The sequence below is a fragment of the Sorghum bicolor genome, chromosome 2, assembly GCF_000003195.3.
Source record: "Sorghum bicolor cultivar BTx623 chromosome 2, Sorghum_bicolor_NCBIv3, whole genome shotgun sequence".
Taxonomy (NCBI): domain Eukaryota; kingdom Viridiplantae; phylum Streptophyta; class Magnoliopsida; order Poales; family Poaceae; genus Sorghum; species Sorghum bicolor.
This window is the reverse complement of record NC_012871.2, coordinates 61,527,585-61,541,104: the sequence shown is the minus strand read 5'-3', so window position 1 is coordinate 61,541,104 and position 13,520 is coordinate 61,527,585. Positions and strand designations below refer to the sequence as shown.

Here is a 13,520-nt window from a genome sequence, read left to right as displayed (position 1 = left end):
TTTTGTTTACTTTTTGGGAACTGAACAAGGCCTCAGCTATAACATCTTAAAGTGTCTTAATATTCTCAATATCATTCAGGCAGATGGTAGAATTTCTACTCATGCTCATTGGGAACTGTCCATGCTACAGACTCCTTTTGGTTTCTGTAATAGAACTACTGACTTTAACTGCTCATAGTCCAAGTTCAGGATGTCATCTATGAGGAACTGGTTTGGTTGTAGTTATTCTGGGTGTAGTAGACTAGTCACTTTTTTGTCTACCACATGGCTGAAGCTTATTCTCAGATAGGTTCTTATTGTACCAGAAACATGTTATGAGGAACCTTATATTGATCTGGAGTATATTGGAACCTTATCCAAAAAAAAATGCCTATTGGAAATCGTTAGTTTAATTCTGTTGTGCTCCCAGTGTTGTGCTCAGTAACTCTGTTGCTCCTGCGTTACACAGAAGCATAAAAGATTAATAAAGCAAGCAACAATTCCGTTAAATAATTAGCGTGGATTTCCTGCATTACACTTACACACTGACCTTGCATTTCTAGGGGGCAGTGCTTCAAACCTGCACGGAAGGCATCAACTACCAAGCTTGTCCCAAAAGCAATATATTTGAAATGGGAGGTATTTGTAATCACATGTTTTTTTGGTAAGTTTGTAATCACATGTTGACCTTGAGTGATCAAAACTGAACAGAGGAACAAATATTTTGTCATCTGAAATTCTGAATCCGTAGAAGAGCAGCCTGATGAACACCAAGAGAATGCATCCTGTGCACCGAGAATTGTTCGCTTTGAGGAAGTGGACATGGATTCTCAACTAAGATTACATGATTCACATTACAATTAATTTAAATATCATAAAGTATCTTGGGGGTCTACTACACAACTTGATCAAAATAAATGTGAGTGGAACTAACTGTAATTAGCTGCTGGCATGCATGTCTGTTTGGTTTGTTACTTAGTTTGTTTAATCAGCATCATTCCACAGAGACAAACCATCGAGTACATGGTATGGTGTGTGCGCAATATGAATACATTCACATTAGAGCACATGTACAATTTAGTGCAATCAATCAAATGAACGTCTAGGAGAGCCAATTCAGTACGAACCCAAAAATTACATCCAACTTTTATGTCTAGTAACTTCTAGTCTTCTGCCTGTCGTATTCTGTATTCAGAACATACAGTAATAACTCATTTTATTCAAAAAATTCACCAGCTTGAAACAATCCTTTGTGGTGGGATCGGAGGTGGGGTTGAGGTGCTGTTGCAGTCACCAATATACGCTATGGATACGCTATGGACGGAAGAAGTATATTCTCTGCCAAAGTTTAGAACTTCAGGCTGAGGCTTTTAGCTCTCCCAGTCCTTCCAGTGGGACAGTAGTAGGAGCAGGCGCTCCACCAGTCGTTGGCCTGCAAAAATTACCAGTTGTTTTAGCCGTATTAACAAGACGGATTAGCCTGTAATCACGGTTACACACAGGACGATCACACATATATATATGTATACTTACAGTCCAATCATAACTTTGAAGGAATCATAGATCACCCACTGAGCTCCAGTCAGGGTACCGACCATCAGAATGCGAAGAGGAAGGCCGCGGGTGAAAAGGCCCAACAAGCCAAGGTTCTTGACAGCCTGATGCACAAATAAAAATAAAGCGTACAATGATTATTACTGATTACATACATACTTATATAGGAAAAAAGAGCAGTGTTCTGCAAAGTGCAATCTGGACTGTGGACTTACATCTCCAACGGTGGCTCCCTTGGAGTTGTTGAGGAAGGAAACCAAGTTGTCTGCAGGGTGCGAAACGGCGGCGCAGAAGACTCCGGCGACGTAGCCGCTCCCGAAGCTGACTCCGAGCTGGAGAGGTTTGCTACACTCATCCTTTGGCGTCGGGATGAGGTGCTTGTAGGTCACCTCCACGATGTTCTCGTATGTCGCGAACTTCATCATGGTGTCTGCACAGCACAGAGGTCGCAAGGGGAAGTTCAGCTTGGAAAGCTCATGATGTGCAAAATACAGTGTGAATGACATCTTCTGAAGAAAACAAGAAGAAATGCATGCTTACAGGGAATCTGTCGCCCCCAAAGAGGAACCAGTCCTCTGAATAGCCTGCAGCAGTTCACAAACATCATCGTTCATCAGCATATTAGGAACCCAAACATCATCCTTTTTTCCTTTTCAAAATGCAGAAAACAGATAGTTGAGCAAATCCCGTACGTAGTACGTACCCTGCGTAGCCTTCGGCCCTGACGATCTTGGGGAATCCATCGCTGAGCCCCCTGGCGAACCCAGGCTGCGTCTGCACCCGGACCTTGACGGCCTCCATGGGGCAGAGCGCGACGTCGGCGAAGACCTCGGCGGTGGCCGATCCCGCGAGGTAGATGACGGTCTTGTACTTGGCGGCGTACTCGGGTCCGGCCATGTCGGCGTACTTCTTCTTGAAGAACTCGTAGAGGCCGTACTTGAACGCGCCCTGCGCGCTGTAGCCCACGAACGTCGGCGCCCACCCCCTGAAGAAGCCCCGGAGGCCCTGCTCCCTCATCACCACGCCGAACGCCGACGAGGTGCTCTTGTACTTGGCAGGGTCGATCTGCGAGCGACGCCATGTTGCATTCGGTCACGTCAGCAATGAGAGTAACATTCTTGTTATGCTAGATCACTGATGATTGATCCCAGTCGATTGAAAAAAGATTAGAACACACTGTATGTATGTATGTATGTATGTATGTATATATGTATGTATGTATGTATGTATGTATGTATATATGTATGTATGTATGTATGTATGTATGTATGTATGTATGTATGTATGTATGTATGTATGTATGTATGTATGTATGTATGTATGTATGTTGGGCATGTTGAAGCCATGTGCCTAGTGCAGCTAGCCCGCATAGAACAGAAGCTGATCATGACTAGTTTCAACTAGCATAATTTTTTTTTTTTGCGTGTATTTGCATCATGGATGACGTCGGGGCCCAACTACAAGTCTCACGGTGATTTGATCGCCGTTGCGTTGAGGTATCAATCAAAAGGAAACACAATTTAGACGTCTTCGTGGTCTTCGAAACACAATCAATTTCCGGCGCAACCAAAACGTCAGATATTTACAGTAGGTGGAGGCGTGGAGCAAGCATAAATTTCGTTGCGAAACTCCGGCACGGAAATTTGGCAGTAGTCGGACGGTCAAAGAAAGCGATAGTTTCCCGTTCCCGTGAACTCAAAAAAACGCACGCGGTTTACTACGCACCTGGATGTTGCACTTGATGACGTCGAGCGGCGTGACGGCGGCGTGCGTGAACCCGCAGGCCGCGGCCCCGCCGATGGCGCCCGCCGCGTAGTAGGCGGGCGAGAACATCTCGATCTTGCCGAACGGCGGCTCGCTCGGCGCCCTCGCCACCACCACCGGAGGCCGCGCATCCCTGCCGCCGGGCGACGACGCCGCGTAGAGGAAGCTGGGGAGCAGCGGCTGGCGCGGCGCCATCGTCCTGGGCGGCACGCTGGTTTCCGGCGATGTCACGTACGTACGGTACAACGCGAGGTCTCACCAAGGCTGCTGCCTGCTGGCTGGGGAAATGCGGGCTGCGGGGCGATTTTTCTCACTGACCCGAACGCGCGTGACTTCCCCGGTCGATTGGAGAGGCTAGCTGCCGCCTGCGCGCGGGTGCCGTTTTATACGGGCTCGTCTTGGGGTTTGACCCGCGGGCACGACGGCTTAGAAAGCAAGCGGCGCCAATGAACGATGCATGTGGTCTGTGGAGTTGGTGCGCGCGGCGGCATCGGCTCTTTCCTGGAAGGCAGGAACTGGGTCACGGTCACGGTTAACTCACATGTACCTGCCCCGCTGCTAGATGGGGGGTGTTGCATGCTCAGTTTGTATAAAAACTCTCTAGATCTTCTTATCTTTGATTGACACGGAATAAACGCTCTAGAATCTCGCTAATCTCAAAGCCGCCGTGCTTGACTGTGCCTGACTACTTCGAAGCAGCTGCACGTCTTGATTTATCTCTGGATTCGGCCGAGCCGTCACTCTCGCTCACATGCATAACCACCCGAGTGTTCCTTCATCAGGTATATAAATTTGTGTTTGTTGTCAACTAAAGCTAAGATATATTTTTTTTTTGCATAAATAAAGGCCCAACCTCTTCGAATTATAGTTGGCCAATGGGCTGGACCGGCCCGGCATGGCACGGGCCCATGCCAGGCATAGCCTGAAGGGGGTTGGGCCGGCACGGCACGTCGTGCCCAGGCCGTGCGACCCAGACAAAACCTGATGGCAGGCCATGCCAGCCCGAGAAGCACGACCTATCTAGCGTGTCGGGCTAGCACGAGACCCTTAGAGAGAGGGAAGAGGAGAGCAGGACGCGAGCAACCACGAGAGGTGTCGCGCTCACCCTCGAGGTAGATGACGCAGATCCGGTTGTCGGCACGCTCGCCCTAGAAATGGGGCTAAGCGAAGCAGGGCCGGGGCGCACTCTCCTTTAGCTACACTCGCGTTTGCGGCCGTTGGAGCGCTCGTGCCCAACATTCATGACCTAGGAGCGGCGGCGGTGTTGGGGCGGACGTGGAGGAGTTGCAAAGGGCGAGTGGAGGAAGAGGAAGCTCTAGCGGCACTGGAGCATAGGGTGCGAGGCATCGAGAGAGCCGAAGAGAAAGAGAAGTAGGCGATCGAGGGAGGGGTGGCTGCGGAGTCGTGTCCGCACGTGTGAACGGGAGGCAACGGCTGCATTCCGGATGAGAAGTGAGGATAAGATTATGTATATATATTAGATGAGTTTATTAGGATTTTAACGAGTGTATGGTATTTGGCGTGCCTAGGGAGCGGCCCAGGCATGACCCTGCGCTCGTGTCGAGCCAAAATATCGTGCTTCAGACTAGGGTCTTGTTTAATTCACCCCGAAATTCAAAAACTTTCCAAGATTCTCCGTCACATCAAATCTTGTGGCACATGAAACACTAAATATAGAAGAAAACAAAAACTAATTGCACAGTTTATCTGTAATTTACGAGACGAATCTTTTGAGCCAAGTTAGTTTATGATTGGACAATATTTGTCACAAACAAACGAAAATGCTACAGTACCAAAATCTAAAATCTTTTCGGAACTAAACAAGGCATAGACCAAAATGTGGCGTAGACCAAAATGTCGTTCTTCTGGCTGGGCTGTCCTTCCAAACGTTCGTTGACATGTCATGGCACAGTAACTAACGAAGATAGTATAGTAGCCCAAAATACTCCATTGGCGATGTGAGGTCGAGGCCATCATCCCTCTCCTATTTTGGCGGCGGCCCTCCCGTACGTGCACAGCCAGCCTATGGCTTTGCACCGATGCCCGCTAGGGCTATTTGTGTCAACGACGGACGCCGCAGGCTACAATAATATGCAGCAGCAGCGCCGCAGCGATGGCGCGGCGAAGGAACAACGTCGTCGCGTTGGCCATCCTTGTTGTGATCTTTGCGTCCTGCGCGCGATATGCATCGGCAGTGGGCGGTAAGTCCTGGAGCACCCGTTAGTTGTTTCTCGTACCAGGAGATATTAATCATCGATGATGGGACTGGATTAATTAGTTCTTTCCTCTTACCATAAGTTCTTAAAATTCTACAAGGATTTCGCATGAGAAACCTATATCTGGCTGCTTTTGAAATTACTTTTGTACTAAAAATTTACGCATTGAATTATCCACCAATCAATTTCTCTCTATCCATCTTCTCTCTCATTTATCTCCATTGAAGCGTATAGAGCTTGGTATATTTTACTTGCTAAACTAATGGATCTAGCAAGTTAATAAAAGAATTAGCAACTTTAAATTTTATGTTTCTCCAAGAGTAATCTATAATAACTTTCTAAAATTTAAAAATTTATAGTAGGGTTTACATCTATTTGTTGTTTTTTTACTAGAGCCGATCATATCTTTTACTAGAGAGATAGAGTTCTTTCCATTTTACAAATTTATGAGTTGAGGAGGATATTTGATAACTTTTATTTTTATTAGATAACTATTTTTATCAAACAGTTGGAGGAGATTTTTTTTTTTACTAAAAAAGCGAGATAGGAAGTTATTTTTACGAAACTCGTGTAGTTGCCGTAAGATGACTATCGTACGCTCGATTTTTTTGGTTGTGCAGGCACGCCTCATTCAGACTTCAGCTACAAGGTGGGTGACCCCGATGGGCCTGACAAATGGGCCACATTGCAGAAGGACTGGGCTATCTGTGGCAGTGGCAAAAAGCAGTCCCCGATCGACGTCGCCAAGGTGGAGGTCTCCAAGGATTTAGGCCCACTGGAGCCCACCTACAAGGCTCGCGCCGCCGTCGTGCAGAACCGAGGCCACGATTTCATGGTCGGTCGTCTCTTCTTCTTCCCCCCCCCCCCCTCATCAATAAAATAACGCGTGAATGAATGTATCAATCCTGTTGTGTGAATTTGTCCAATTCTTGCTTCTTGGTCTAGCTCAACTGGACAGCACGGAACGGCGACCTGTCGATCGAAGGGAAGAAGTACACGCTCCTGCAGGTGCACTGGCATGCTCCCTCTGAGCACACTGTCAACGGCACCCAGTGAGCATCGCCCATCTCCATCCACACCATGATTGGCAATAGGATATATAGGAACCCGTCCATCCAAGTGCAAAGGTCACATTATTCAGTCTTCGTACAAAGTAGTAGCACACATTCAGTCTTTCTTAGATCCAGTTTGGTTGCATCTGTTCAAGTTTACCGTCTACCACATCGAATATTTAGACACACACATGGAGTACTGAATATAGACTATTTACGAAACTAAAAATACAGTTAAAGACTAATTTACGAGACGGATCTTATAAGTCTATTTAGTTTATAATTGAACACTAATTATTAAATAAAACAAAAATATTACCCCAAACATTCCCTAATTACCTGTGCTGTTGCCGTGTGTTGGGACGATGATCGGGGACGTCCGGCGGCCGGTTGGGTGAAGCTAGCCTTGATGCAGAGATGCACATGGTGCACGAGGAGTCCGCCACCAAGTCGAAAGCCGTCGTCGCGGTGCTGTTCAGCACAAAAGCAGGCACGCCCAGCAAGCTGCTCGGCGATGTACGTAGTACGTTGCCTCACATGATGTACTATCTCCATGTATATTTTTTTTACCAAAAAAAGTGGCCCTAGCTTATGATGATTTCGCTGCTACTAACACGCAGCTTAAGCCGTACTTCGAGAGGCTTTCTGGTAAAACGAATGACACAGAGGAAGTGAAGGGCACCGTTGATCCGTCAACTTGGATAGACAAGGCCTCTGGCTACTACAGGTACGAGGGCTCGCTTACAACGCCACCTTGCACCGAAGGAGTGCTTTGGACTATCATGAGCAAGGTATGCACACCAATTTACCATGCTCTCTCTCTCTCTCTCTCTCTCTCTCTCTCTCTCTCTCTCTCTCTCTCTCTCTCTCTCTCTCTCTCTCTCTCTCTCTCCTACACTAAATGTAAAATAAATTAACATGGTAACCAGCTAGTATCAAGAATCTAAATATTATTACTAGTATATTTTAAGATAATAATGGAAGTAGCTCCGGTTTCAAACCCTTTTTTTATAGAAAATGCATTTATAAATCACATCTCCTATTGCCTGAAATCGAGAATGTAAATCAAAGATGGCAGCAATGCTGCAACACGCAACTACGAAGACAATTGTTTATTCAACACGATTAGGATCTAATGGCTGACCTCCATCGCCTGATTGGAAGGAAAAAAAAACAGACGCCTATTTTATAGCGTTTCCCTTTATAAATCCGCAGTTATTGTTATAGACACACGTAGAAGTTTCCTTTACTCATAAGGAGCCATCCATATGCCGGAAAGTAAAATTCATGGCTCTTGATTCTAGCAGCCGACACACTTTGATCAACCATATTTTGATGGACACACTTTGATCAACTATATTTTATTGTCATCCGTGCGCTGCAACTAGATCCACAATTGGAGCTAGTGTGTAGTACCCACGACAAATTGAGTGGTTTGCATAAAAAACAATATGGTTTTCGAGTTGCCCGAATTTCTCGATAAAAGGTTGTGGCATGAAAAATTGTATTTGCGACCCATCTTTAACCAACTACTAAACAAATGTTTATTTAGGCCTCGTTCCGTTGGGGTTGGAAACAATTCCCAACCGAATTTCCTTCAATATTTACATAGTGTTAGAGCGGTTTTGGCCAGAAATGGCCTAGAACGGAGACAACTGAACGTGACCTAAGTGGTGGTGGGAATCCAAGCAGGCAAGCACTAATAAATATAAAACAGGCCCTAAAAGCTTGAAATAATGAAGGCCAAAGAAAAAGTGTTGGATAGTTTTAGTTCTACTGTAGAAACAACAATCTTACAATAATTTTAGTTACTCCTAGCCAAATTATATTTAGTTAGGATTACATCCTTTTGTAAATACCATAGAGGGTTCTAATTTTTTTAGTGATAGCTTCAAATGCCAAATATCTTGTGTAATCTTAATCACTGTTATCCTAAATGCTGAACAATAAATAGTTGGTCATCCTTTGTTTAGCGTTTGTGTCGTTTAGATGGTGTTTAAATGAGGTTAAATGGCCTGGATGATTTAATAACATAACACTAAAAAAACATACTTATGTGTGCAAAAGCTAAATATGGGAGAAACTACACATATTTATGCATGTAAAAGATAAATATTTTATCATATACTTTTTTTGGAAGGAAACTAAATCTAACTCCACCTCATATACTTATGATGTTATTAGCTAGGTGACAATGTGGTAGATGTGACCCTCCTTTGACAAAGTGGTTAATTAAATGGTCATTAGATCATTTAATCATGTAAGTGGAGTTTATTTAGACTATTCAGGTTTTAAACGGTTTCAACTATTTTAAACAACACAATCGTTTAGTTCATCATTTAGGATCTAAATAACATAGGTGGCCTTTGCTTAACCTTTCGACACTTTTAAATGTATACTAAACGACGCGCTGTTGACAAACAGTGTTCTTAATGTTGTTGTTGGCCAGATGTCTAAACATACTCAACTGAAAATAATCCATTTTTGTTTAACTCATAATTTAAATAATCGAGGCCGACTATAAATATTTATATTTTCATTTGTTTGAGCTTTACCACCGTCACCTTGTTTTTTTATTATATACCTATACATGCACTTTTTTTGTTCTTATTGTTATTCCAATAAAGTAAATTTTGTTTAGATTGAAATGCCACGTTGTTCGCTCGAGATTATCTACCAAATTTGTCAGTCATTTAACAATATTTTTCTCCACAACAAATCAGTGAACAGTACTTTCAATCATAGCTTATTAGCCATGAATGATTGTGCCTTTCACTTTCACCTATCCTGAGTTACATATGCATCAAGCTATGTGCAACTTTGACTCTCTGTGTGTATTGCACCTAGCTTTATATTTTCCTATTATAGTATACATTGAATGATCATGCCAATTACAACTATAATATTTTTGCTTACATTAACAAACTTAATTATCACCAACTAAATTATGCAATCTTTTCCCTAAGTTTTGGTTTAATTTTTTAATAGAAGAGAGGCATGTATAAGGATATATGAAAAGGGTAGTAGATAATTTATAAATAGGTACAAAGCATATTTTGGGGGAATTATGATAGCAGTGGTGGATAATTTAAAATTTGGTGTGGGGTATTTCAGACCTTTTTTGTAGTAGTGGTGGTGGTGGAAATTTTTCTTTCCTTTTTTCACTAAAAACTAGTGAGGTACCTTTTCTTGTTGACTAAATATAACAATTGTTAAATATAAGATAAACTTTCAATTTGATATTCTTGTGCCTAAATGTGTACTAGGTAGAAGATGCATCAAAGGAGGAGGTCGACTCGATAGATCGAGTTAAGAAGGTACGCAGGTTACTAAGAGAACACCAAACAAAACCAAGTTCCTCTAAATTGTGAATTTTATCTTCACAGCACACCAGAGTGATCCTAAACCCATGTCATTTCTTCTTGTTTATTTCTCATTTAGTCATCGACACAGCCAAATGCACGGCCGACTCAAAAAATCAACAGCCGCATTATTCGCTATTATAAAGCAGGAGCCACAGAAGCACCAGCGTCAGCGCCAGCGCCCGCGCCAGCGCCCGCGCCAGGACCAACCTGAGAAGACCGTGAGCCTTGGAGATGGAACAATGCTTTTAACATTCGTCTTTCTACTCTATAGTTTGTGTCTTGAGTATTGACAATTTCTTTAGTGAAACAGACGGCATAATTGCTCACCTCTCAAGAGATTAGGCTGGAAGATCTTTGATGAATAGAAGTTAACATAGATGTCTTGCTGCCAATAGGCATGCCACTGACTAATTAAAGAATGATTATTAACTAGAATTATATCCATATGTTGCAACGGAAATAAAAAATAACACCATGATAATTGTATTTTGCATGTGTGTTGTACCATAAATAAAAAACAATGTTTTGAATGTGACGTTCACAACATCATGTTTCATTGGAGTTTCATCGAAGTTGTCTGGTTTGAAGACCAGAGAAGCGCTGAGCATATCTGCACATGATTTTCTATGGGTGGAGGGGTAACAGCTAGTTCTTGGACTTGGAGCTATAGATAATACACCTGCATCTCATGCTAGTAGACTCTCTTAGCATTCTGAAGATACACATACACTTGTTGGTGTCCAAGAGGGGTTGGGGATATTAGAGTAATTTGGATTCACCAAATGACCCGATTAGTGCTTAGGGAGTACCAATTGTGCATCCACTCTTCTCATTAGGTTTAGTTAGGTCAAGTGAGAATTTGTGCCTATTATTCTTGGTGATCGACATCACCTAGATGACTTGGTGGTGTTGTGGAGCTTGGTGATTCTTGGTGGTGACTGTGAGAGACCAACTCATGGTGTAAACAATTGTGGGTGATTATCTGTGCCAGAGTGTCGAAGAATCAATCTTTAGAGAGCACTTGGTCCTTTCATGGATCAAGGGGGAGTAATACTTTTAAAGGTACTCCAACGAGGACTAGTTGGGAGAGTCAACTTTGTGGTACCTTAGGTTCTTAACCTTTCTTCCTTACATTAGAGCAATTTACTTTTCATGTATTGCCATGTTAGTCTAGAGCTGGAGCTAGGTTGCAAAACTTTGTGCGGTAGGTTAGAAAGACTGTTTCGGCACAAGGTGTGAGATGGGTTGAAGTGTTAGGTTTTAATTTTGTGAGAACTTTATATTTGTCCAATCTATTGTTTCACTTGGGCATCTTGATCGTTTCAGTACGTGAGTGTAGGTGCTCGAGCCAAGCTCTGATCGAGTTAGCTTGGAAGATAGACATGTATTGGATATAGACTACGAACAAATATATAATTTAATTTTCTATTAGCCAAATGCATTATTAAATACTACTCAATCCATTCCAAATTATAAGACGTTTGACTTTTTTAACATGAAGTTTAACCACTCGTCTTATTCAAAAATTTGTATAAAATATCACTTCTTTTGTAGTGTCTTGGTTTATTAATAAAAGTTCTTCAAGAATGACTTAATTTTGACTATTTTATATAATTTTTTTAATAAGACGAGTGGTCAAACTTAGGACTTGTTTAGTTCCCAAAACATTTCTAGATTCCCTATCACATTGAATCTTGCGACACATGCATGGAGCACTAAATATAGATTAAAAATAACTAATTGCATAGTTTGTCTGTAATTTGCGAGACGAATCTTTTGAGCCTAGTTAGTTCATATTGGACAATAATTATCAAATACAAACGAAATTGCCACAGTACCCAAATCAAAAAAAATAATCACCAACTGAACAAGACCTTAAGATAAAAAAAATCAAACGTCTTACAATTTGGGATGGAGAGAGTACTAATACTTAGATCTCTTAAAATTTAGTGAACAGCTAATAGAGTGACATCCTTTTGGTAATAAATTGCTTCATGGTTGTGCTGTAAGTTTCGCAAATTTCATGCGGTGTGCTAGAGAACGTATTTCTTTGTTTCTTGCTTACCACCATGGCCACTTCATCAGCGCAAAATGGTTATTTGAGAATCCTTCTTCATATTCCAGAATTTTGGTAGGACATCCTGTTCTACCTAGATTCTTTCGCTTTCTAGCTTCGGTTGTTGTCTGACATGTACTCTCTTCATACTCATAAAGAAAGTCATTTTGGAAAAAGGTTTGAGTCAAATATTGGAAATATAAATCATAAATAACTTTTAATTTGATATATATATATATATATATATATATTTATACACACACCATTTTTTTGATAAATGTTCTTTATAAAAACAAGTAGTCAAAGTTAAGCTTTGGAGACCATGTCGTTGTCCTAAACGACTTCTTTATGGGTATGGAGGGAGTATGCTAATTTTCCATGGCATGCCAAAGTAAAAATTCAAGAGAAGCTTTAGGCCTCGTTTGGCTATCCAGGAATAATTCTCAGGCAGAATGATTGACTAATTTGTATAACCTTGATTAGTCGAATGGTTCCTAGGTCTATTTCTAAATAACCGAACAAAGCCTACCGGCCCAAGCTATTTGAGATAATCACCTTCTGTCCAATCTCAACAGCGAGCTTCCTTTTTATCAAAAGGAAAACACAGCTTTCTTAATTCTTAGGCCCTGTTTAGTTTCCTATCTAAAAATTTTTCATCCATCCCATCGAATCTTTGGACACATACATGGAACACTAAATGTAGATAAAAAAATAAAACTAATTACACAGTTTGGTTAAAAATCGCGAGACGAATCTTTTAAGCCTAGTTAGTCTATAATTAACCTTAAGTGCTACAGTAACCCGCATGTGTTAATGACAGATTAATTATGCTTAATAGATTTGTCTTGCAGTTTCTCGACAAGCTATGTAATTTGTCTTTTTATTAGTTTCTAAAAACCTCTCCCGACATCTTCCGACACACCGATGTGACATTCAAAACTTTCATCTCCAATCTAAACACGGCCTTAGGGCCGGCTAGGCTGGCTGTTGCGTGCTTTCTTTTCTCCAGTCCCAGTCCTTTGGATTCAAGAGAGAACCCGTATAAACCTTTGTTATCTGTAAAAACAATTTGTCTCAGTGAGGCAAGCTTACACCATCAGCTCACGAACTGAATCAATTATCAATTCACTCTCTGGAATCTTCCGTTACTTTTACAATTTCTATCGCTTTCTTGCTTCTGTTGCTTGCAGCTCGTTTCAATATGAAAATACTACTACAAGCTGGTATCCGAAAGGTAATATGAAAAAAATATGTTCATGTTGCAACTTGCAATGAAACAGACCCCATCACAGACAAAACAAGCAATGCAGTAAACCTATCGCAAGAACAAAAATATTCAGGTGCAGGATGACATGAAACCTGCCCCAAGTCAACCAAGCTTTCCACATGTCGCAAATATACTTCTGCAGCAAAATTAGAAATCACGCTGCACTATGGTGACGAAACGTCGGATCGTTCAATGAGCAACGCTATGCTCCCGTGCTAACTTGCAACAAAAAATAGCCCCAAATATGTATATAAATTGCTCATCTTT

General features: G+C 42.1%; 2 protein-coding genes across 2 annotated transcripts; one reads left to right on the top strand and one right to left on the bottom strand.

Annotated features, from left to right (window-relative positions):
* On the bottom strand, positions 924–3,673 carry LOC110432237 (mitochondrial phosphate carrier protein 3, mitochondrial-like). The gene is made up of 6 exons (XM_021452241.1): positions 3,259–3,673; positions 2,237–2,598; positions 2,074–2,117; positions 1,749–1,963; positions 1,513–1,637; positions 924–1,411 (listed from the first exon to the last, which is right to left on the bottom strand). The coding sequence occupies exons 1-6, from the start codon at positions 3,490–3,492 to the stop codon at positions 1,336–1,338; spliced, it is 1,056 nt and encodes a 351-aa protein (XP_021307916.1). The 5' UTR covers positions 3,493–3,673; the 3' UTR covers positions 924–1,335.
* LOC8081044 (alpha carbonic anhydrase 7) lies at positions 5,379–10,465 on the top strand. Its single transcript, XM_002462439.2, has 7 exons — positions 5,379–5,498; positions 6,134–6,348; positions 6,459–6,565; positions 6,970–7,081; positions 7,186–7,356; positions 9,832–9,882; positions 10,007–10,465. Exons 1-7 carry the CDS (start codon positions 5,411–5,413, stop codon positions 10,139–10,141), a joined length of 879 nt encoding a protein of 292 aa, XP_002462484.2. The 5' UTR covers positions 5,379–5,410; the 3' UTR covers positions 10,142–10,465.